Raw genomic sequence first — 21,990 nt, forward strand, 5'->3', positions numbered from 1 at the left:
GTTGATGCTGCGGGGCGCGGGCAGAAGGTGTGGCTGCCATGGCGCTGCTGGGTGATCTGCGGGGGACCCAGGAGGTGGTGAGTGGCCCTGCGGGCAGGTGGGGTGGGGTGGAGCAGGGGGTGGGGATGGGGCCAGTTTTGGGGCACTTGGTTTCTAAAAGGTTTGCCATCACTGAACTATGGGGTGGGGTTTTGCTTGGGACACTTTTAACCTATCCATCTGAGCGGAAAATCCTCAGATCCTGTCTATCATGCCCGCTGTCAGCTTCTCCTAATAAAAGTTCCCTTTGGAAGAAACTGTTTTCACGAGTTCTGCTTTCTTAGGATGAGGTTTTGAAGCAGGGCCCTGACATCAGCTCTGTATTCTCCTGCTGATTGGAAGGAGACAGATATGTGGAAGGGACCAGAGGCCGCCATTTTACAAAGCCAGGCTGGGGAATTCTGGGAGCTGAAGTCCAGGTGTTTTAAAGTTGCCAAATACTGATCTAAAGGAGAGGTAGTCCTCAACTTACGACCTCAATTAAGCCCCAAATTTATATTGCTAAGGGAGAAATTTGTTAAGTGAGTTTTGCCCCATTTTTAAGGATTCTTTCTTGCCACATTTGTTAAGTGAATCACTGCAGTTGTTAAATTAGTCACAGGGTTGTTAAGTGAATCTGGCTTCCCCACTGACTTTGCTTGTCAGAAGATCACAAAAGGAGATCGCGTGACCCCCAGGACACTGCGACCGTCATAAATATGAGCCAATTGCCCAGTGTCCAAATATACATCGCATAACCATGGGGATGCTGCAATGATGGTGAAGTGCGAAAAAGGGTTGTCAAGTCACTTTTTTCAGCGCCGTTAACTTCAAATCGTCACTAAACGAACTATTGTTAAGTCGGGAACAACTCGCTGCAGGGCAATTTAACAATTCTGTTTAATTATTTAAAATAAAATTTTTAAAAAAGTTTCATTTTTGCTATTCATATTTCATTCTGTCCCTGCTTTGGCATCCTTTCTTCAATGGTTCTATTGCACCACTTCTTCAGTTATTAGTTGGTGTCATGCCTCTGTCTGTCGCTTCAGAGGAATGTGGGGAAGAGCAGGCCGAGGCAGGCCAGGGCCCTTCAGGAGTGGGACAGGATGAAGAGGAGAGACAGAGTTCAGGCGATGAGCAAGGGCCATCCCCCACCTGATCCTAGAGCACGGAGAGTGGAGAGAAGGAGGGAACAACGTAGGCAGGCTCAGCTACTCAGGAGGAGAGCGTCCCGCCCCTCTCCACAAGGCACACCTGGAGACTGAGATTTAAGGAGACACTGTGGGGAGAGGCATTTGTCAGGAACAAACGCTGATTCCTTGGAGTTTTGTGTGTTGTTGCTGATCTCTTGTTCGATGTCAGTGGTGGCGAACCTATCGCACGCGTGCCAAAAGTGGCACTCAGAGCCCTCTCTGTGGGCACGTATGCCTTGTCCTGGAGAGGGTGAGGGACTGGCTCCCACTTCCCTGGCCCCACCCACCCAGTCTGCCATAACCACCGCGGCCATGCCCACTCGGCACCCAGTGATAAATAAGTGGGTTTTGGGTTGCAATTTGGGCACTGAGTCTCTAAAAGGTTCGCCATCACTGTTCTATGTTGTGATTTCTGCTTGGAAACCCGGAAACTCTGACCATTGGGCTGACTGATAACATTGCTTGGATGTTCAAAGACCTCGGATTGTATTTTGGCTTCTCTTCTGAAACTGCTCAGGCAAGCTTGTATTTCCATAGACTCGTTAGAGCCTCTCCTAATCAGACTGTATGTGAAACCACTTGCAGCCAGAGGCGGCTGAAGGTGTGTGTGTCTGCCTTTGTTTTGAGGCTTGCCAGAAACGTGGGAGCGTTTGGGGAACATTTGGAGCAATTAAAGGGCGGTTTGGATTGCCAGCTGACTGTGTTGCCTCTGTGCTGTGCCCTGGGTCATCACAATTGGCCTCAGCAAGTTGCCCATAGAGAGTTGGCTGAGGAGAGTTGGCAAATTGTCATAGACCCTTGTAAATCACCCAACATACAGTCGTGTAGTTGTGGGGGGAGGGGAGGACAACTGTCAGAATTTTGAATCTGGGTTATAAGTCGCTTTTTTCAGGTCCACAAAGCAATCAGTCCTAAATTAAGGACTACCTAGATCAGGGGTCTTCAAATTTGGCCCTTTTATGACTTGTGGACTTCAACTCCTAGAATTCCTCAGCCAGCATGCCTGGCTGAGGAATTCTGGGAGTTGAAGTCCACAAATCATAAAGTCATAAAAGGGCCAAGTTTGAAGACCCCTGATCTAGAGCCATTTTAATCTGTATTATGAAATGCTCAGACTGAAGAAAACCTAGAAAATCATTCAATTTTTATTCAGTCATAGACCTGCAAAGCAAACGAGGAACGTTTTACATGAAATATGTACCCAGACGAAACTTTCCTGTTTCGATGCCTTTTTAAAAAAAACCAAAGTGAACTTCCATCCTGGTTTACGCCAAAAAAGATGGATTAACAGATTACCTGTTCGGTGAAAATCTCCTGGGTGAAGATAGTTTTCATGCGACTCAGAGAACTGGGTTTGATGACAATCTGAAATAAGCAAGACCAGGAACACCAATATTGTCAGGTTGAGGGTTTTGGCTACAGTGAATATTCCCCACAAATTGTCTTTGACATAAGACTGTAATGGAGCCTACCTCGTGACCAACCCAATTTTATGACCTTTTTTGCAGCAATCTGTAAATAAATGCCACAGTTGTTAAATGAACACGGAGATCAGTTTGTTATGGGTGTGGTTTTCACAGCTAAGGTGGGACTAGCATTGATTCATCCAAAGTCACCCAGCCAGCTTTCATAGCGGAGGTGGGACTAGAACACATCGTCTCCTGATCTGGTGGGTCTTTCAGAATAATAACAGGCTAACTGTTGAAAGGGACCTTGGAGGTCTTCTAGTCCAACCTCCTGCTCAGGCAGGAGACCTGATACCATTTTAATCAAATCTCTTCTTAAAAACCTGCAATACTAAAGCACCCACAACCTCTGGAGGCAAGCTGTTCCACTGATAGTTCTAACTGTCAGAAAATTTCTCCTTAGTTCCAGGTTGCTTCTCTCCTTGATTAGTTTCCATCTGTTGCTTCTTGTCCTGCCTTCAGGTGCTTTGGAGAATAGCTTGACTCCCTCTTCTTTGGGGCAGCCCCTGAGATACTGGAACACTGCTATCATGTCCCCCCTCGTCCTTCTCTTCATTAAACTAGACATACCCAATTCCTTCCACCATTCTTCATTTGTTTCAGCATCCAGTCTGCTGGTGATTGTCGCCAAGTCACCCAGCCAGCCTTCATCTCATTGTCTAGAGCTCACCATCTCCTGGTAATTGTCGCCAAGTCACCTAGCTGGCTGTCATGCCTACTTTGGGACTAGAAATCACCAAATCCTGGTGATTGGCCCAAAGTCACTCTGCCAGCCTTCATGACTAAGGCAGGACCAGAACTCACCATCTCCTGGTGATTGGCCCAAAGTCACCCAGCTGGCCTTCATGCCGAAGGCAGGATTAGAACTCAGTCTCCTGGTGATTGGCCCAAAGTCACCTAGTATTCATGACTAAGGCAGGACTAGAACTCACCATCTCCTGGTGATTGGCCCAAAATCACTCAGCCAGCCTTCATGACTAAGGCAGGACTAGAACTCACCATCTCCTGGTGATTGCCCAAAGTCACCCAGACAGCGTTCATGCCTAAGGCAGGACTAGAACTCACCATCTCCTGCTTTCTAGCCTGATGCCTTCGCCACTAGGCCACACTGACTCTTGAGATTAAATCTGATGTTTGACAGATTACAGAGGCAGCTTTAGGGAAGTCAAGCAGGAAGGCCTGCAGCTCCAGGCCCTACCGTGGGAGTGGACCACTTACCTTCATTCCCAACGTAGAGCACACCAACTCAATGATAGCGCTGAGCTGGTTGCTATGGAAATACATGGCGACCAATAAGAGCATCTCGCCGAAGGAGGCTGAAACTCCGGAAGTGCTGTCGGAAAAGAAAAGTGGGGAGGAGAGGAAAACATTTCATGGAGAATGTTTTATTAGTGTACAGTGTATCTTGGGAAGGGCGGGAAAAGGTCGCTAACCTTTCAAAATAAGCTTCTTCCTTGATCATCCAGCTCAACCACATCACCATCAGCTGCTCTTGTTCCGGGGTGCTAAAGAGAGAGAGAGAGGATCGTGTTAGCATTGGAAGTCGGACAGAATTAACAGGATAACAGGATTGGAAGGGACCTTGGAGGTCTTCTAGTCCAGCCCCCTGCTCAAGCAAGAGACCCTACATCAGGGGTCTTCAAACGTGGCCCTTTTATGACTTGTGGACTTCAACTCCCAGAATTCCTCAGCCAGGCACGCGTGCCTGGCTGAGGAATTCTGGGAGTTGAAGTCCACAAGTCATAAAAGGGCCACGTTTGAAGACCCCTGCCCTATACCATTCCAAATGGCTGTCCAGTCTCTTCTTAAAAGCCTCCAGTGCTTGCAAGCAACGGCTCTATCCAGTCTTGCAGTTACAGGTAGTCCTTGACCTATAACCATTCATTTAGCCACCATTCAATGTTACAAGACCCTGAAAAAGTGTCTTATGACCAGTTCTCATACTTACGACCATCACAGCATTCCCTACGGTCACGTGACAAAATTCGTCACTTGATAACCAGCATGCATTTACAATGGTGACAGCATTCCTGGGTGATGTCACCGCCATTTGCAAGCTTCCCAGCCAGCTTCCGGCAAGGGAAGTCAATGGGAGAAGCCAGATTCGCTTAATGAAGGTGAGATTTGCTTAACAACTGGAGCGATCCGCTTAACAACCAAGACAAAAAAAAGGTTGCAAAATTGGGCACGAGTCACTCAACCAGGGCTTTGCTTAGTAATGGACATTCTGCTCCCAATTTTGGTTGTTGAGTTGAGGACTATCTGCATTGCAGACTTATTGCTAAGGAGCTACACCTGGGGGGGGACCCAAAATATAAGGAATGGTTGCTGGAATTGGGTCTGTCTAGGGCAGGGGTAGGCAACCTTGGCTCCTTTATGACTCGTGGACTTCCAACTCCCAGAATTCCTGAGCCAGCATGGCTCAGCATGGAAACTCTCCCTTTCTCCTCAGCATGGCTGGCTCAGGAATTCTGGGAGTTGAAGTCCACGAGTCAGGAAGGGGCCAAAGTTTCCCTCATGCTGGCTCAGGAATTCTGGGAGTTGAAGTCCACGAGTCATAAAAGAGCCAAAGTTGCCTACCCCTGAACTAGGTCTGTCTATCTATCTATCTATCTATCTATCTATCTATCTATCTATCTATCTATCTATCTATCTATCTATCATCTGGGTCAGGGGTAGGCAACCTTGTCTCTTTTATGACTCGTGGACTTCAACTCCCAGAATTCCTCAGCCCGCATGGCTCAGCATGGAAACCTCTCCCTTTCCCCTCAGCATGGCTGGCTCAGGAATTCTGGGAGTTGAAGTCCACGAGTCAGGAAGGGGCTAAAGTTTCCCTCATGCTGGCTCAGGAATTCTGGGAGTTGAAGTCCACGAGTCATAAAAGAGCCAAAGTTGCCTACCCCTGAACTAGGTCTGTCTATCTATCTATCTATCTATCTATCTATCTATCTATCTATCTATCTATCTATCTATCTATCTATCTATCTATCTATCTATCATCTGGGTCAGGGGTAGGCAACCTTGTCTCTTTTATGACTCGTGGACTTCAACTCCCAGAATTCCTCAGCCCGCATGGCTCAGCATGGAAACCTCTCCCTTTCCCCTCAGCATGGCTGGCTCAGGAATTCTGGGAGTTGAAGTCCACGCGTCATAAAAGAGCCAAGGTTGCCTCCCCCTGGTCTAGTTTAATGAGGAGAAGGACGAGGGGAGACACGACAGCAGTGATCCAATATCTAAGTCAAGGACTGTATGTAGCAGCCGATTATTCTCCTGATGCAGAAATGGTGACCTCAAATGGGGGAGGGGGGGGGGTCTTGTGGAATTTTGTCCCACTCTCATTCTCCTCTTCGCCAATAAAGAAAAGCTGGCCTCCAAAAAGAAAAGGATCACGCTCTAGATTTGCAGCTCAGGGTGAGGCCCGATCCCAGCCGAGGGCTGCCCCTCCCCCCCAGCAATGAAATGAATGGCTTTCCTGCCTTTCCTTCCTTCAGGGGATCATCTGGTTACTCAAAGGGTACCTGACAAGCGTGGAGAAAGCAAGCAGCATGCAGAAAGAGAGCGACACAAAGCGGACTCCCGCCGGAGTGGCCGGCGGGCGGCTGGTCATGAGCTGAAGTAGCTGCTCTGCTTCTTCGTCGGTCGGCCTGCAGGATGAGACAAAGAGAGGATCAGCTGCATACGAGGGCAGAGCATATTTCTCCCAAGGGCCGGGAGTCATTTGCAAAACAAGTCTTCTAAATCAGGGGTCCCCCAACCTTTTGGGCACCAGGGACCGGTTCCGTGGAGAGAGGTTTTTCCGCGGACTGGAAGGTGCATGGTTTTGTGTGCTGCCTGCATCCCGCGGATGGGGCTTTGCTTGTTTGTGTGGAGCAGCTGCTGGCATGCCGTGGCCCAGTACTGGTCCACGGACCGTGGGTTGGGGGCTCCTGTTCTAAACCAGGGGTCCCGGGGCTGCACTCGGCCCATTCGGAACCGGGCTGCACAAGCAGGCGTGCACACCTCCACTTCTGCAAGTGGCACGCGCATGTGTACACCTGGCACTCACACAGAACCATCCCTTCTTCCCTCCCCACATCGGTCCGCCAAGCCAGAAAGGGTGGGGAACACTGTTCTAAACAGCAAGCTTATTCCTTGGTTCTTCAGTTGTCAGGAACGGCTCGTACAAGGCGGATTCTGCATGACGAGGTTCCCTCCGAGAAGAAGCTCGGAACGGCCCCCCCAAGTAAAGACTTCACTTGTGTGAACTGGATATTCTTTTTCACAATTTAGTGCAGCCGACAGAGAAGGATAGAGACAACCAAAAAAAGGATCTAAATTTAACAGAGGGCTTAAAGCATGGCTGGCTGGGGAATTCTGGGAGTTGAACTCCACCCTTCTTAAAGCAGGCTGGCTGGGGAATTCTAGGAGTTGAAGTCCACCCATCTTAAAGCACGCTGGCTGGGGAATTCTGGGAGTTGAAGTCTACCCTTCTTAAAGCATACTGGCTGGAGAATTCTGGGAGCAGAAGTCTACCCATCTTAAAGCATGCTTGCTGGAGAATTCTGGGAGTTGAAGTTCACACATCTTAAAGCATGGTGGCTGGAGAATTCTGGGAATTGAAATCCATCCTTCTTAAAGCATGCTGACTGGGGAATTCTGGGAGTTGAACTCCACCCATCTTAAAGCATGCTGGCTGGGGAATTCTGGGAGTTGAAGTCCAGCCTTCTTAAAGCATGCTGGCAGGGGAATTCTGGGAGTTGAAGTCCACCCATCTTAAAGCATGCTGGTTGGGGAATTCTGGGAATTGAAATCCATCCTTCTTAAAGCATGCTGGCAGGGGAATTCTGAGAGTTGAAATCCACCCATCTTAAAGCATGCTGGCTGGGGAATTCTGGGAGTTGAAATCCACCCATCTTACAGCATGCTGGCTGGGGAATTCTGGGAGCTGAAGTCCACCCTTCTTAAAGTTGCTAAGGTTAACAAACTGAATGGGAAAAAATGAGCTCCAACTGCGATATCGATCTTTCCTCAAACAATCTTCCCACCACACATTTTGACCCTCAGCCGTCACCATCCAATGAATGGCCACCTAAGCCAGAGACCCCCCAACCTTTTGGGCACTAGAGACCAGTTCCGCAAAGAAAGCTTTTTCCACAGACCAGAGAGTGCGTGGTTTTGTGCGATGCCTGTATCCCACGGATGGGGCGTTGCTTGTTTGTGCAGACCGGTTGCTGGCATGCCGCGGCCCGGTACCGGTCCACGGACTGGGGGTTGGGGACCCCTGACCTAAGAGAGCTCTGAGACTCAACCCGCAAACATGATCATCGTAGGATGACCAAGTCCATGGAAGAAGATCAAGGCCTGCTCACTTTAAGCCGGCAATGCCCATCAGAGCACAGTAGAGGCGCAGGAGGGCGCTGGCCTTGACGACATGTTCCTCCTTCAGCCCAGAATAGACTGAGATGTTGGGTTCCATCTCTTGCTCGGCCCCCTCGGGGATGTGCAAACTGCGGACGGTGGGCAGGATCTCCATCAGCTCCAGCAGCAGCTGCCTCCTCATCTGCCAAAGCACCGAGCTGATGTTCTCCCGTTTGCGCTGCACAAGAGAAGGAAGACAGGGCTCCTTTTAACGTCAATCTGCTGAGCCAGTGGTTCTCAATCTTTTTAATGCCGCGACCCCCAACCGGTCGTAAGTCGAGGACTTCCCAACTGGTTGTAAGTCGAGGACTTCCCAACCGGTCGTAAGTTGAGGACGTTCCCTGCCCAGGAGCGTCATGCATGCGTGGTGCCGCCGCCCCCTGCGCCGGCCGAGGCGTAGCTGGCAAGGGGCAGCGACGGCGCAGGCCGACCACCGGCTGGGCCACCAGCTGGCCCAGCCCAAGGGAGGTAAGGCACCCGCCGGGCCCCACGCGGGAGTAGCACAGCTAAGGAAAAGGGGGAAAAAAATGGCGGACAGCCTTGTTTGGCGACCCCCGTGAAATGGTTGATCGACCCCAAATGGGGTCGCGACCCATAGGTTGAGAACCGCGGTGGCTGAGCAAACGCCAAATTAGGGTTTAGCGCCACACAGGAACACAACCCTTTATCCCTGGAGCTCTTGAAATCAATTTCACAAGCAAAGAAAAGATCATTAGTGAACCAGCCTAGAATTAAGGAGAAATTGCCTGACAGCGAGAAGAATTAATCAGTGGAACAGCTTATCTCCGGAGGTTGTGGGTGCTCCATCACTGGACGTTTTCAAGAAGAGACTGGACAGCTATTTCTCTGAAATGGTATAGGGTTTCCTGCCTGAGCAGGGGGGTTGGATTAGATGACCTCCAAGGTCCCTTCCAATCCTGTTATAGCACTAGCACTTAGACTTATATACCGCTTCACAGTGCTTTACAGCCCTCTCTAAGCAATTTACAGAGTCAGCATATTTGTCCCCCAACAATCTGGGTCCTCATTTTACCGACCTCGGAAGGATGGAAGGCTGAGTCGACCGTGAGCCGGTCAGGATCGAACTGCAGGATTGCTGGCATCTGGCAGTCAACAGAAGCTGCAGTGCTGCATTCTAACCACTGCGCCACCACGGCTCTATTATTCTATGTTCTACGTCTATTAATTTCCTTTTTTTTTTTTTTTTTTTAGTTTTGAACGATTTCAGTATAGTGAATAGTGGTTTTATATATTTACTCATTGCTTTAAGCTTTTTTCATATACCGCTTGGATTGAATAGATTAAAATTAAGGACATCAAAGGGCAGCCTTCTGCTGTTTATTCTTTTCATAAGGGGTTAAAAAGCCCAGCACGACCATAAAATCTCACGCTATTAACCAGTGATACGGCATTTAAATAAAAGGCAAGTTGTACTTCCCACCTGTTTTTCAGGTAGTCCTCGACTTACGACAATTGAAACTGGAATTTGCATTGCTAGGCAAGGCGGTTGCTAAGTAAATCATACCCGATGTTGATTTTTTTGGGGGGGGGCACGTTTGTTAAGAGAATCACTGCAGTTCTTAAGTGAATTCAGCATTCCCCATTGACTCTGCTTGTCAGAAAACTGGCTGGGAAGGTCGCAAATGGTGATCACAAGACCCCAGGATGCTGCAACTGCCAAGCACCCAAATTTTGATCATATGACTGTGAGGAGGCCACAATGGTCGTAAGTGCAAGAACTGGTCATAGGTCACTTTTTTCAGTGCTACTGTAACTTTGAGCAATCACTAAAGAAATGGTTATGTCTAGTTCAGGGGTAGGCAACCTTGGCTCTTTTATGACTTGTGGACTTCAACTCCCAGAATTCCTGAGCCAGCCATGCTAAGGAGAAAGGGAGAGGTTTCCATGCTGAGCCATGCTGGGAGTTGAAGTCCACGAGTCATAAAAGAGCCAAGGTGCCCTCCCCCTGGCCTAGATCAGTAGTAGGCAACCTTGGCTCTTTTATGACTCGTGGACTTCAACTCCCAGAATTCCTGAGCCAACTATGCTGAGGAGAAAGGGAGAGGTTTCCATGCTGAGCCATGCTGGCTCAGGAATTCTGGGAGTTGAAGTCCACGAGTCATAAAAGAGCCAAGGTTGCCTACCCTTGGTCTAGGACTCCCAGTATGGGCTATGCCAGTGGTGGTGAACCTATGGCACGCATGCCAGAGCTGGCACTCAGAGCCCTCTCTGTGAGCACGCGTGCCGTCGCCCCAGCCACACCTCCCCCCGCGGCCCCCTCACCAGCAGCTCCCCCAGAGGAGAGTCACCCCCAAGCGCAGACCGCACAGAGCAGCGCAGCCAAGGACATGGCAGCCGGGCAGCAAGGACAAGACTCCGCCCTCACGCCCCATCGCGCGCAGTTGATACTGCGGGGCGCAGGTGAAGGGCATGGCCACCATGGTACTGCTGGGCTGCCTGGGCGATCTGCTGTGGTGGGTCGTGGAGATGGTGGGTGGCCCGGGGGGCAGGGTGGGGGAAGAGTGGGTGGGGGCGGAGCAGAGCGGAGGCGGGCGGGGTCCAGGGCCAGTTTTTGGGCACTCGATCTATAATAATAATAATTATAATAATGATGATGTTGGAAGGTACCTTGGAGGTCATCTAGTCCAGGCATGAAACCTTATACCATTTCAGACAAATGGCTGTCCAATCTCGTCTTAAAAACTTCCAGTGTTGGAGCATTCACCGCTTCTGGAGGCAGGTTGTTCCACTGGGTTAATTGTTCTCACTGTCAGGAAGTTTCTCCTTAGTTCCAGGTTGCTTCTCTCCTTGATTAGTTTCCACCCGTTGCTTCTTGTCCTGCCTTCAGGTGCTTTGGAGGACAGCTTGACTCCCTCTTCTTTGGGGCAGCCCCTGAGATATTGGAAGACTGCTATCATGTCCCCCGTTGTCCTTCTCTTCGTTAAACTAAACATACCCAATTCTAGCAACCATTCCTTATATGTTTTAGCCTCCAGTCCCCTAATCATCTTTGTTGCTCTTCTCTGTACTTTTTCTAAAAGGTTCTAAAGGGTTCATCATCCCTGGACTATCCTATGATCTTTTCCTCTATCAAGCACAGATGTTCTCACCTGTTGACCATTCCGGATAAAAGTTCCAAACCATGTCCGAACTTTGGCGTTCGTTCCAAGCAACAAGCCACTCACAAAACAGACCAGGTCACTGACGCCATCCTGTGAAAACTCGTTCTTGGTGTGATCCAAAGTCAAAGCCACACCAAGTCCTGGTAAGTGACATTCCTCCACCTAAGCAAACAAGAACAACTTAAAATTTGGCTGCAAATTTACTTCCGACAGATGTCTGTCTCTCTTGGAAGACATATACGTAAGAACCAGGTACATTTATGTTCCTTGTGCAAGGAAAGCCTCATCCTTTTAACCGTGTTGCTAATTCAATTGAGTCTGCACATCACCCTGAACCAAATAGCAATTTCACAGACTAGCTTTATGAGGAGACAAAAAAAAAAAAAAAAAGTTCAGGCGTAGAGAGATTGCCTACAGAAATCGCTTGGACTTTTTCTCTCCCATTCCTTACAGAGAGTTTGGAGAGGAAGGGATTATAAGAGAGTAAGCAGGCACACAATGGAGAATGCAATGAGCTGCTTGGATGATGAGCTTGCAGTTGCTGACACCAGTGTTTTGATTTGATATGTACTCTCTATTATGTGCCTGATTATTCTCTTGTAATCCCTTCCTCTCCAATCTCTCTACTCTGTAAAGGGGGAAAGAAATGAAAAGAACTGGTCGGGCACGGAACAGCACATGCTGACTACAATGGGTGAGAAAATACTAAAAAATGTGGGCACCGGTTGTCAAGTTATTTTTAAATCATGATTTTATTAATATAATAAAAAACGAAAAGAAATATGGTGTCCTTGGTATTCTCTGAGCTTGGCTGTTTTCTTTCAGACATTTCAGTACCAAACTAGGTAACCCCAGCAGTGTTAGTTAGAACAGAGGTCACCAACTTTTGTTGGTTGGCGGATCTCAGGAAAAGGGAGGGGGAAAGCATTTTACATGTGTGCGTGCAGGCATGTGCGCACAGGGCCGCAAGCACATGCGTGCCGCAAACAGGACAGAGCTAGCACCCGCATACTAGCCCTACCCCATTCTTGCGTGGTGCAGTGCCTTGTTTCTGTACCCCGTGGCACAGCAGCGTCCCGTTTTTGTGCCCCGAGGCACGGAGGCAGCCCATTTTGGCGCCCTGTGGTGCGGCGGCCCATTTTTGCAACCCTGAGTTAGAAAGTAGGATTTTGTCTCATTTTATATACAAGTGGCTTGCCCTGTCAGTGTTGATGCCCTTATTGACAAACAAGTCCCTAACACAAAGAATGACACCAGACCCACACTCACAAAAACCACACAGGATGTCACCACCACACATCCACGCAAAAAGCAAACCCAAACCCACACCGATGATGAAGCACAACCACAAACCAGAAGCCAGACCACAGCTGCATCATTAGCCACTTTAAACCACTTCAATCCATACATGAAGCAAACTGACACCCACCATGAAGATGAGGCACGACTACGAATGCGAAGCCAAACAACAGCAATGCAGCTCACCATCTCAAATCCCCCTGCAACTCAGACTAACCTGAGCACAACAAAGCCCCCACCCAAACAGAACACTCCCCCATCCAATCAGAGCACAGCCAACCCCCCCATCCAATTAGAGCACAGCCAAGCTCCTAACCAATCAGAACACACCTCCACCCAATCAGAACACAGCCAAGCTCTCACCCAATCAGTTCATACCCCTACTGGCAGTTAAAAGGAAGAAACAGCTACGATCACGCATTGCTCCTAGAAGCATGAAGCCGAAGACACCAGCCTGAAGATGACGAATGAGACTTTGTTGAAATGTCGCCAAGACACTTCCAATTCGACGCGGGAGAAAACCCGAATAACCAAAGACCTACTCGCAGGATGTCAAGTGGCACATTGTGCGTGCAAGCAGCGCCACTGGTGCATCATGCCATGTGGCATCATCCCGCAAGCAGCAGCACCAGCATGACGTGTCACGTGGCATCCTGCCATGAGTGGCTGCCAGCAACCAAAAGTGGACCCGTGGCCAAATAGGCTTTTTTGTAGGACAGGGCTGCTGCTGCTGTTGCCACCACGAGGCCTGGCTGCAGGGGCCCTGAGCTAAGCAGCTCCACCCCCCCCATCCCTGCCCTAGCTTGATTTTTACACATCCGCCTCGCCCCACCTCGTACAACCAGACAGTGGGACAAAGTGGGCAGGGTCTTAACTAGAGCTTATTTTGGGGGTAAGGCTTATATTAGCAGACACATTAAAATCAAGCTAGGGCTTATTTTAGGGATATTTTCAAGGAAACACGGTATGTACATGTTGACAGATATACAAATGATCCCACTCTAATGGCAGAAAATGAAGAGGGACTAAAGAACCTCTTGATGCGGGTGAAGAAGGAGAGTGCAAAACTTGGCTTGAATCTCAACATTAAGAAAACCAAGATCATGGCATCCGGGCCTCTTAATTCCTGGCAAATAGATGGGGAAGAAATGGAAGTAGTGACAGATTTTATCTTCCTGGGCTCCAAGATCACCACACTTGCTCCTGGGGAGGAAAGCTATGGCAAATCTAGACAGCATACTAAGAAGCAGAGACATCACCCTGCCAACAAAAGTATGTATAGTCCAGGCCATGGTTTTCCCAGTTGCAATGTATGGCTGTGAAAGCTGGACCATAAGAAAGGCTGAGCGCCAAAGAATGGAGGCCTTTGAACTCTGGTGCTGGAGAAGACTCCTGCGAGTCCCCTGGACTGCAAGGCGATCAAACCGGTCAGTCCTGGAGGAGATCAACCCCGACTTCTCTTTAGAAGGCCAGATCCTGAAGTTGAAACTCAAGTACTTTGGCCACCTAATGAGAAGGAAGGACTCACTGGAGAAGAGCCTGATGCTGGGAAAGATGGAGGGCAATAGAAGAAGGGGACGACAGAGAATGAAGTGGCTGGATGGAGTCACTGAAGCAGGAGGCGTGAGCTTCAATGGACTCCAGAAGATGGTAGAGGACAGGAAGGCCTGGAGGAACATTGTCCATGGGGTCGCCATGGGTCAGACACGACTTCCCAACTAACAACACATGTTGATAACGATGTTACCTACTTTGGTAACGTCTTCAAGAAACCTACCAAGTGCAGATGGCACCAAGAGAAACCCACTCTTCAAGCCTGAGCTGTGATTGTTCTCTTCTCTCAGAAAAGAAATAGGCGGATAAGTTACTTCATCGCGACGCCTTTATCACAACAAGTGGCAAGAGGACTTACCACCATGCCACGGACCCTCAGCGCCTGGGAAGGGTTCATCTTGCAAAGATGACGCAGCGCATCTGTCCTGTGGCGGCCTCCAAAGCTTTCCTCGTCTTGCCTCTCGCCGTTCTTGATCAAGCCCCTGCAGACTGCGATCCACCAATTAAAAAAAAGAAAAGAAAAGAATTGCAAGGCTTTCAACTCGGTCCAGTTGCAAAAACAGTGGTGGGAGAAGCAGGGCAGACGCAGGTGGCCAGCCACCCGTCGTCAACGCTGCTAATATTGAATATTCTTGCTTTGACAAAATATGCAGAACTGTCTGGTATTTTTAGAGTTAATTCAGATGATGCTGGGAAGGGAGGAGAAAGAATGTGTAGAGCAGTGGTTCTCAACCTTTTTAATGCCGCGAACCCCAACCTGTTGTAAGTCGAGGACTACTCAACCGGTCGTAAGTCGAGGACTACTCAACTGGGACTACTCACCGTTTGCAGAATGGGACTTTTGGCGGGCTCAGCAGGGCAGAGACAGCCTGGACAATTCCTATTGGCTTTTAAAAGCCAATAGAATTAGACTCTATTCAAGAGAGTCTATTCTATTGACTTTCAAAAGCCAATAGAAAAGGGAGTAGCACAGCTAAGGAAAAGGGGAAAAAAATGGCGGACTGCGTTGTTTGGCGACCCCCATGAAATGGTCGTTCGACCCCAAATGGGGTCCCGACCCACAGGTTGAGAACCACTGGTGTAGAGAGTAATTACCTGGGCTTCAGAACGGAAATGAATCTTTGCCTCCCCCCCCCCACCAGGCTGATTGGAAAATATGATTTATGACAGCAAAATAAGGGAGGGAAAATGCTAGCAAAATAACTGCCCAGGGGTGGAAGATTTCAGATCTTGGCATCCTTTATTCTTTGCTGTGCCGACATTTTGTTACATGATTAATAACTTTTTAGGATAAACAATGCCTGGAAGTTCTTTGAAGTGTTTCATTAGTCGGAACCATGACACCCATCCTGATCAAAGGGTTCTAGAGTTATCCAGGGTTCAGAAAAAGACTTAGGGCAGGGGTCCCCAACCCCTGGTCCATGGACCGGTACTGGGCCCCGTCATGCCAGCAACCAGTCCACACAAAACAAGCAAAGCCCCATCTGCGGGATGCAGGTAGCACACAAAACCGCACACCCTCTGGACTATGGAAAAACTTCTCTCCACCGGAACCGGTCCCTGGTGCCCAAAAGGTTGGGGACCTCTGACTTAGGGCATTCAGAAGTGATTGTGTTGACCAGCTGGGTCACATTCTCATTCCATAAGTTTACAATTTTCTGGAGTTATTGATGAAGTGAATTGCATTCTTCCTTTCTCCTGTCTTTTGAAACACAGCGTTTTTTCATGTAATTTGCAGTCCATACATACTGCATTCAAGACATATATTGAATGCCATAAGTATGTTTAGTTCCTACTCAGCTGTTTTTTTCTTAACCTTCTAATGCTGTTACTGAAAAATGTGCTCCAGCAAATGTTACTCCTGATGCACATCAATGGTGTCTTTGCAACACACAGCAACACACAAAATCACTGCCGAACAAAGTATTCAAGCATGTAACATACCTTCATTAAAACTGTCTGGGACATTGGCTACTAAAAGGCAGAGGAACCAAGCTCCATTCTTCACGTGCAGCAAGGCTTCAGCCACATCAATGATAGGCAACAGAGAAGGAAGTTCTGAACACACAAGAGTTCAAAGTTTAGTTGTGCCAGAAGCATCATGATTAAAATAAGGTATACTCTTCAGCATACAATTTAAAATACAAGATCTGGACATGTACAAGTTAAAACAGATCTTGCCCAGAAACTAGCAACCACCAATGCCTTGGTAAGGCTACAATTGGAATACTGCATCCAGTTTTGGTCACCACGATGTAAAAAAGATGTTGAGACTCTATAAAGAAGGCAGAGAAGAGCAACAAAGATGATCAGGGGACTGGAGGCTAAAACATATAAGGAATGGTTGCTGGAATTGGGTATGTCTACTCCAGGGATAAAAGAATTGAGGCCTTTGAACTATGGTGCTGGAGAAGACTCCTGCGAGTCCCTTGGACTGCAAGGCGTTCAAACCGGTCAGTCCTAGAAGAGATCAACCCTGACTGCTCTTTAGAAGGCCAGATCCTGAAATTGAAACTCAAGTACTTTGGCCACCTAATGAGAAGGAAGGACTCACTGGAGAAGGGCCTAATGCTGGGAAAGATTGAGGGCAATAGAAGAAGGGGACGACAGAGAATGAGATGGCTGGATGAGTCACTGAAGCAGTAGGTGTGAACTTAAATGGACTCCAGAAGATGGTAGAGGACAGGAAGACCTGGAGGAACGTTGTCCATGGGGTCGCGATGGGTCGGACACGACTTCGCAATTAACAACAACAACAACTCCAGGGATAGGCAACCTTGGCTCTTTTATGACTCGTGGACTTCAACTCCCAGAGTTCCTGAGCCAGCCATGCTGAGGAGAAATGGAGAGGTTTCCATCCTGAGCCATGCTGGCTCAAGAATTCTGGGAGTTGAAGTCCACGAGTCATAAAAGAGCCAAGGCTGCCTACCCTTGGTCTAGTTTAATGAAGAGAAGGACGAGGGGGGACATGATAGCAGTCTTCCAATATCTCAAGGGCTGCCACAAAGAAGAGGGAGTCAAGCTATTCTGCAAAGCACAGCAGGACAAGAAGCAATGGATGGAGACTAATCAAGGAGAGACGCAACCTAGAACTAAGGAGAAACTTCCTGACTGTTAGAACAATTAACCAGTGGAACAAACTGCCTCCAGAAGCAGTGAATGCTCCAACATTGGAGGTTTTTAAGAAGAGACTGGACAGCCATTTGTCCAGAATGGTATAGGGTTTCCTGCCTGAGCATGGGGTTGGACTAAATGACCTCCAAGGTCCCTTCTAACATCATCATCATCATCATCATCATCATCATTATTATTATTATTAATATTATTCATCGCACAATCAGCCAGATGTTCAGACTGGATTTGGCATTTTTGTCTACCTTCCCAAGGACCTGGGATAGGCAAATGTGGATGTTTGATGGTATTACAGATATCGTCGCAGAATGGAAGCAATTCCTACTTGGGATTGTTGTTGTTGTTGTTGTTGTTATTATTAGTAGTAGTAATAGTATTAGTATTTTTAACAACATTCAAAAAGTCCAAAGTGAAGCCAGTGTGTTAACAATAGGCTAGGGATAAATGAGATTATGACTAATATGAACAATATAGATAAAACAAAAAAAAGGTAAAGATGCATGTATCTCTTAAGATCATATGTGGGCATTTTATGGCCCCTGGGCCACATTTGGCTCTTTGGCTGTCCCTTTCCAGCCTGCATGAGGCCACTTGGAAATCCTTAATTCCAGGTTGCTTCTCTCCTTGATTAGTTTCCATCCGTTGCTTCTCGTCTTGCCTTCCGGTGCTTTGGTGAATAAGTTGACCCCCTCCTCCTTGTGGCAGCCCCTCAAATACGGAAAGACTGCTCCCCTAGTCCCTCTCTTCTCTAGACTAGCCAAATCCAAATCTTGCAACCGTTCTTCATATGTTTTAGTCTCCAGGTCTTCGATCATCTCAACTGTGCGACTCTGGGAAGCTGCAACCATGATACATCCATGCCGGTTGCCAAGCAACCCAATTTTGATCACATGTGACCGTGAGGATGCTGCGCCACTTGCAAGCATGAGGACTGGCTGCAAATCATATCTTTTCAACGCCGTTGTAACTTTGAACGGTCACTAAACGGGTGGCTGTTAAGTCGAGGACTGCCTTACTCACACAGAAGCTAGAAAGGGAGAGAAAGACACACCTGCTTGCAAAATGCAGAGGACGTCGGCCGCCTCTTCCAAATAAACCGGGCTCTCAAACAGCTCTGGGGACTTGAAAAAAAACTCGCCAGCGGAGTCGGCCACCTGTTCAGAGAGAGGATTTCTTTGTGAAAAAGGAAAAGCAAAGCCAGCTGGAAGACAGGGAAGTCCCTCGGCTGATGACCACGAGGGAGCCCAAAGCATTTCTGCGGCTACGCGAGACGTTTGTTAAGTGAATTTGCCCCCCCCCCATTTTATAATAATAATAATAAAGTTGGAAGGGACCTTGGAGGTCATCTAGTCCAACCCCCTGCTCAGGCAGGAAACCCTACACCCTTTTTAAGACCTTGCTTGCCACAGGCATTAAATGAATCATTGCAATTAAATTAGTCACACGGCCGTTAAGCGAAACTGGCTTCCCCTGTTGGGACTTTGCTTGTCAGAAGGTCGTGTAAATGTGATCGTGTGACACACACACACACACACACACGCAAGGGATGCTGTGACCATCATCGATTTGACCCAGACACCAAGCGCCAGAATTTTGATCACGTGACCACGGGGGTGCTTCAACGTTCCCTAAGTGTGAAAAGCGGTCGTAAGTTGCTTTTTTTCAGGGCCATTGTAACTTCGAGCGGTGACTAAATAAATGGTTGGAAGTTGAGGATTGCCTCAACTTGGAGGCAAGTGCCATTCCTGCAGAGCCTACAAAAATGGCTCTGCTGCTTGCCTGGGGCCTCCTACGTTGGGGGCGGCTGGCCAGGGAGAGAAAATCCCCATTCCCCAGGCTGCCCATCATGTATCTTGTTTTTGTTCTGTTTTGTTTTGTTTTGCTTTTCTCTTTTATTTTTTTCTGACAGTAATTGTTACTGGTGCTTTTTACTTTTTTATTATATGGTAAGCTGCCCAGAGCTGTATCAGGGAGGGAGGGAGGAAGGAAAGAAGATGGAGTGAGGGAGGGAGGGAGGGAATGAAGAAAGATGGAGGGAGGGAGGGAGGGAGGGAGGGAGGGAAGGAAGAAAAGAAAATGGAGTGAGTGAGTGGGGAAGGAAGGAAGGAAGATGAAGGGAGGGAGGGAGGAAGGAAAGAAGATGGAGTGAGTGAGTGAGTAGGGAAGGAAGGAAGGAAGATGAAGGGATGGAGGGAGGGAGGGAAGGAGGAAGGAAAGAAGATGGAGTGAGTGAATGGGGAAGGAAGGAAGATGGAGGAAGGGAGGAAAGGAGGAAGGAAGGAAGGAAGGAAGATGAAGGCATGGAGGGAGGGAGGAAAGAAAGAAGATGGAGTGAGTGAGTGGGGAATGAAGGAAGATGAAGGGATGGAGGGAGGGAGGAAGGAAGGAAAGAAGATGGAGTGAGTGAGTGGGGAAGGAAGGAAGGAAGGAAGGAAGGAAGGAAGGAAGAAGAGAGATGGAGGGAGGGAGGGAGGGAGGAAGGGAGGGAGGAAGGAAGGAAGGAAGGAAGGAAGATGAAGGCATGGAGGGAGGGAGGAAAGAAAGAAGATGGAGTGAGTGAGTGGGGAATGAAGGAAGATGAAGGGAGGGAGGGAGGGAGGGAGGGAGGAAGGAAGGAAAGAAGATGGAGTGAGTGAGTGGGGAAGGAAGGAAGGAAGGAAGGAAGGAAGGAAGGAAGGAAGGAAGGAAGGGCGATGGAGGGAGGGAGGGAGGAAGGAAGGAAGGAAGGAAGGAAGGAAGGAAGAAGGAAGGGAGGGAGATGGAGGGAGGGAGGGAGGGAGGGAGGGAGGGAGGGAGGGAGGAAGGAAGGAAGATGAAGGCATGGAGGGAGGAAGGAAGGAAAGAAGATGGAGTGAGTGAGTGGGGAAGGAAGGAAGGAAGGAAGGAAGGAAGGAAGGAAGGAAGGAAGGAAGGAAGGAAGAGGGATGGAGGGAGGGAGGGAGGGAGGGAGGGAGGGAGGGAGGGAGGGAGGAAGGAAGGAAGGAAGGAAGGAAGGAAGGAAGGAAGGAAGGAAGGAAGGAAAACCTACAGCTTTAAGGACCCAGAAAAGAGAGGTGACCTTATCAGGAAGGACTGAAGGAAAAACTCACCTTATTCATAATTGCCAGCAGCTCGCTCAGCACAAGACGGAGGCGCCGGGGTGAATCGCTGTGTTCAAATTCCAGAGTCAGGCCGTGCTGCAGCTGGGACACCAAAATGCTCTCTCCGCTGCCTCCTCCAAGCTTATGTCTACGAAGAGAAGAACATAAAGGCTTCCTCTTCCGATTTGTTACAGCGCTTTTTTAAAACTGTCGTGGGGGGAAAAACCAAAACCAGGCAGCCTTACCTAAGCTGTTGTTCTTTATTGGCATCCTGTTCCAAAGCGTGAAAATCCACAGAGAGCAAGGCTACAATGGAGTTGACGGCTTCGACGCCCGAAAGCAGGCGCAGGATGAGTTTCTTGTCCTGGGCCCAACTCTGGCTCTGATCGGCCGGTGCACACAAGGCCATCCGCACCAAGCAAGGCAGCAACAATCGGAGCTCCGGGTCGCTCAGCGCCGCTAAACGCACCACGTCCACTTTCTGCATGGCTTCAAAGGCGAAAGGGCTGACAAACTGAAGAGCTGAACATTCCGCCATTTTGCAAGCGTGCCCTGAAATCCACAATAAAGAGTTTAGAAAATCAAACTGTCTCTCTCTCTTACACACACACACACACACACACGTGTATTAATAGCACTTTACAAGGCCTTGGTAAGGCCACACTTGGAATACTGCATCCAGTTGTGGTCACCACGATGTAAAAAAGATGTTGAGACTCTAGAAAGAGTGCAGAGAGGAGCAACAAAGATATTTAGGGGACTGGGGGCTAAAACATATCAAGAACGGTTGCTGGAATTGGGCATGTCTAGTTTAATGAAGAGAAGGACGAGGGGGGACATGATAGCAGTGTTCCAGTATCTCAGGGGCTGCCCCAAAGAAGAGGGAGTCAAGCTATTCTCCAAAGCTCCTGAAGGCAGGACAAGAAGCAACAGATGGAAACTCATCAAGGAGAGAAGCAACCTAGAACTAAGGAGAAATTTCCTGACAGTTAGAACAATTAACCAGTGGAACAACCTGCCTCCAGAAGTGGTGAATGCTCCAACATTGGAGGTTTTAAGAAGAGACTGGACAGCCATTTGTCTGAAATGGTATAGGGTTTCCTGCCTGAGCAGGGGGTTGGATTAGATGACTTCCAAGGTCCCTTCCAACTTTTTATTATTATTATTATTATTATTATTATTATTATTATTATTATTACACACGACAAATACCAATACCAAAGGAGAATATTTGTAGCTCAGGGTTAAAATGAGAGGTCCTTTGGTGTTCTCTCTCTAGCTTGGTGGCTTTCTTGCAGAAGTTCCATTATTCAAACCAGGCAATATCATTGGTTCTAGTAAGGAATGGGGTTTGTTCTCAATTTGTATTAAAGTGGCTTGCCCAAATGAGCATAAATTAAAGCTTAACAGGCCAACATTCAAGAAGTAAACAATACCCCAATCAAGGAACTGCCAGAACAAGTTAACCCTCACCCGAACCTCAATCTGGGCTCCAAGTCAATTAACAGCAAGCGTTTAGGCCCTTAGTGAAGGACAAAATTGTAATATGGATTTTTATAGGCAGCTGTTAGAATAAATGCAAAGGAAAAAGAAAAGCAATGATTACAAAAAGCAAGCATTATGCTCCAAATAAATCCAAGCCACGAAAAAATTGCAACCCTTTTTTCCATCTAGGCTGGAAAAACTGTTTTGGAAACTTAGCAGTCAGTATTGTATGGCTTCAGGTTTC

At 48.3% G+C, this 21,990-nt stretch overlaps 1 protein-coding gene across 1 annotated transcript in view; it reads right to left on the reverse strand.

Annotated features, from left to right (window-relative positions):
• The window catches only part of INTS2 (integrator complex subunit 2), a 51,224-nt gene that overhangs the window by 27,566 nt on the left and 1,668 nt on the right, over positions 1-21,990 (reverse strand). Inside the window, exons 2-12 of the mRNA XM_039349992.1 lie at positions 20,507-20,813; positions 20,271-20,409; positions 18,233-18,335; positions 15,994-16,107; positions 14,408-14,538; positions 11,185-11,358; positions 8,026-8,252; positions 6,196-6,321; positions 4,111-4,182; positions 3,896-4,010; positions 2,508-2,576 (exon numbers count right to left, since the gene is read on the reverse strand). Of these exons, the coding sequence (XP_039205926.1) occupies positions 2,508-2,576; positions 3,896-4,010; positions 4,111-4,182; positions 6,196-6,321; positions 8,026-8,252; positions 11,185-11,358; positions 14,408-14,538; positions 15,994-16,107; positions 18,233-18,335; positions 20,271-20,409; positions 20,507-20,799 (1,563 nt within the window). The 5' untranslated portion in view covers positions 20,800-20,813. The remainder of the gene's footprint in view (positions 1-2,507; positions 2,577-3,895; positions 4,011-4,110; positions 4,183-6,195; positions 6,322-8,025; positions 8,253-11,184; positions 11,359-14,407; positions 14,539-15,993; positions 16,108-18,232; positions 18,336-20,270; positions 20,410-20,506; positions 20,814-21,990) is intronic.

This window comes from Crotalus tigris, unplaced genomic scaffold (genome assembly GCF_016545835.1).
Source record: "Crotalus tigris isolate CLP2741 ecotype Arizona unplaced genomic scaffold, ASM1654583v1 scf7180000018306.2785112, whole genome shotgun sequence".
Classification (NCBI taxonomy): Eukaryota; Metazoa; Chordata; class Lepidosauria; order Squamata; family Viperidae; genus Crotalus; species Crotalus tigris.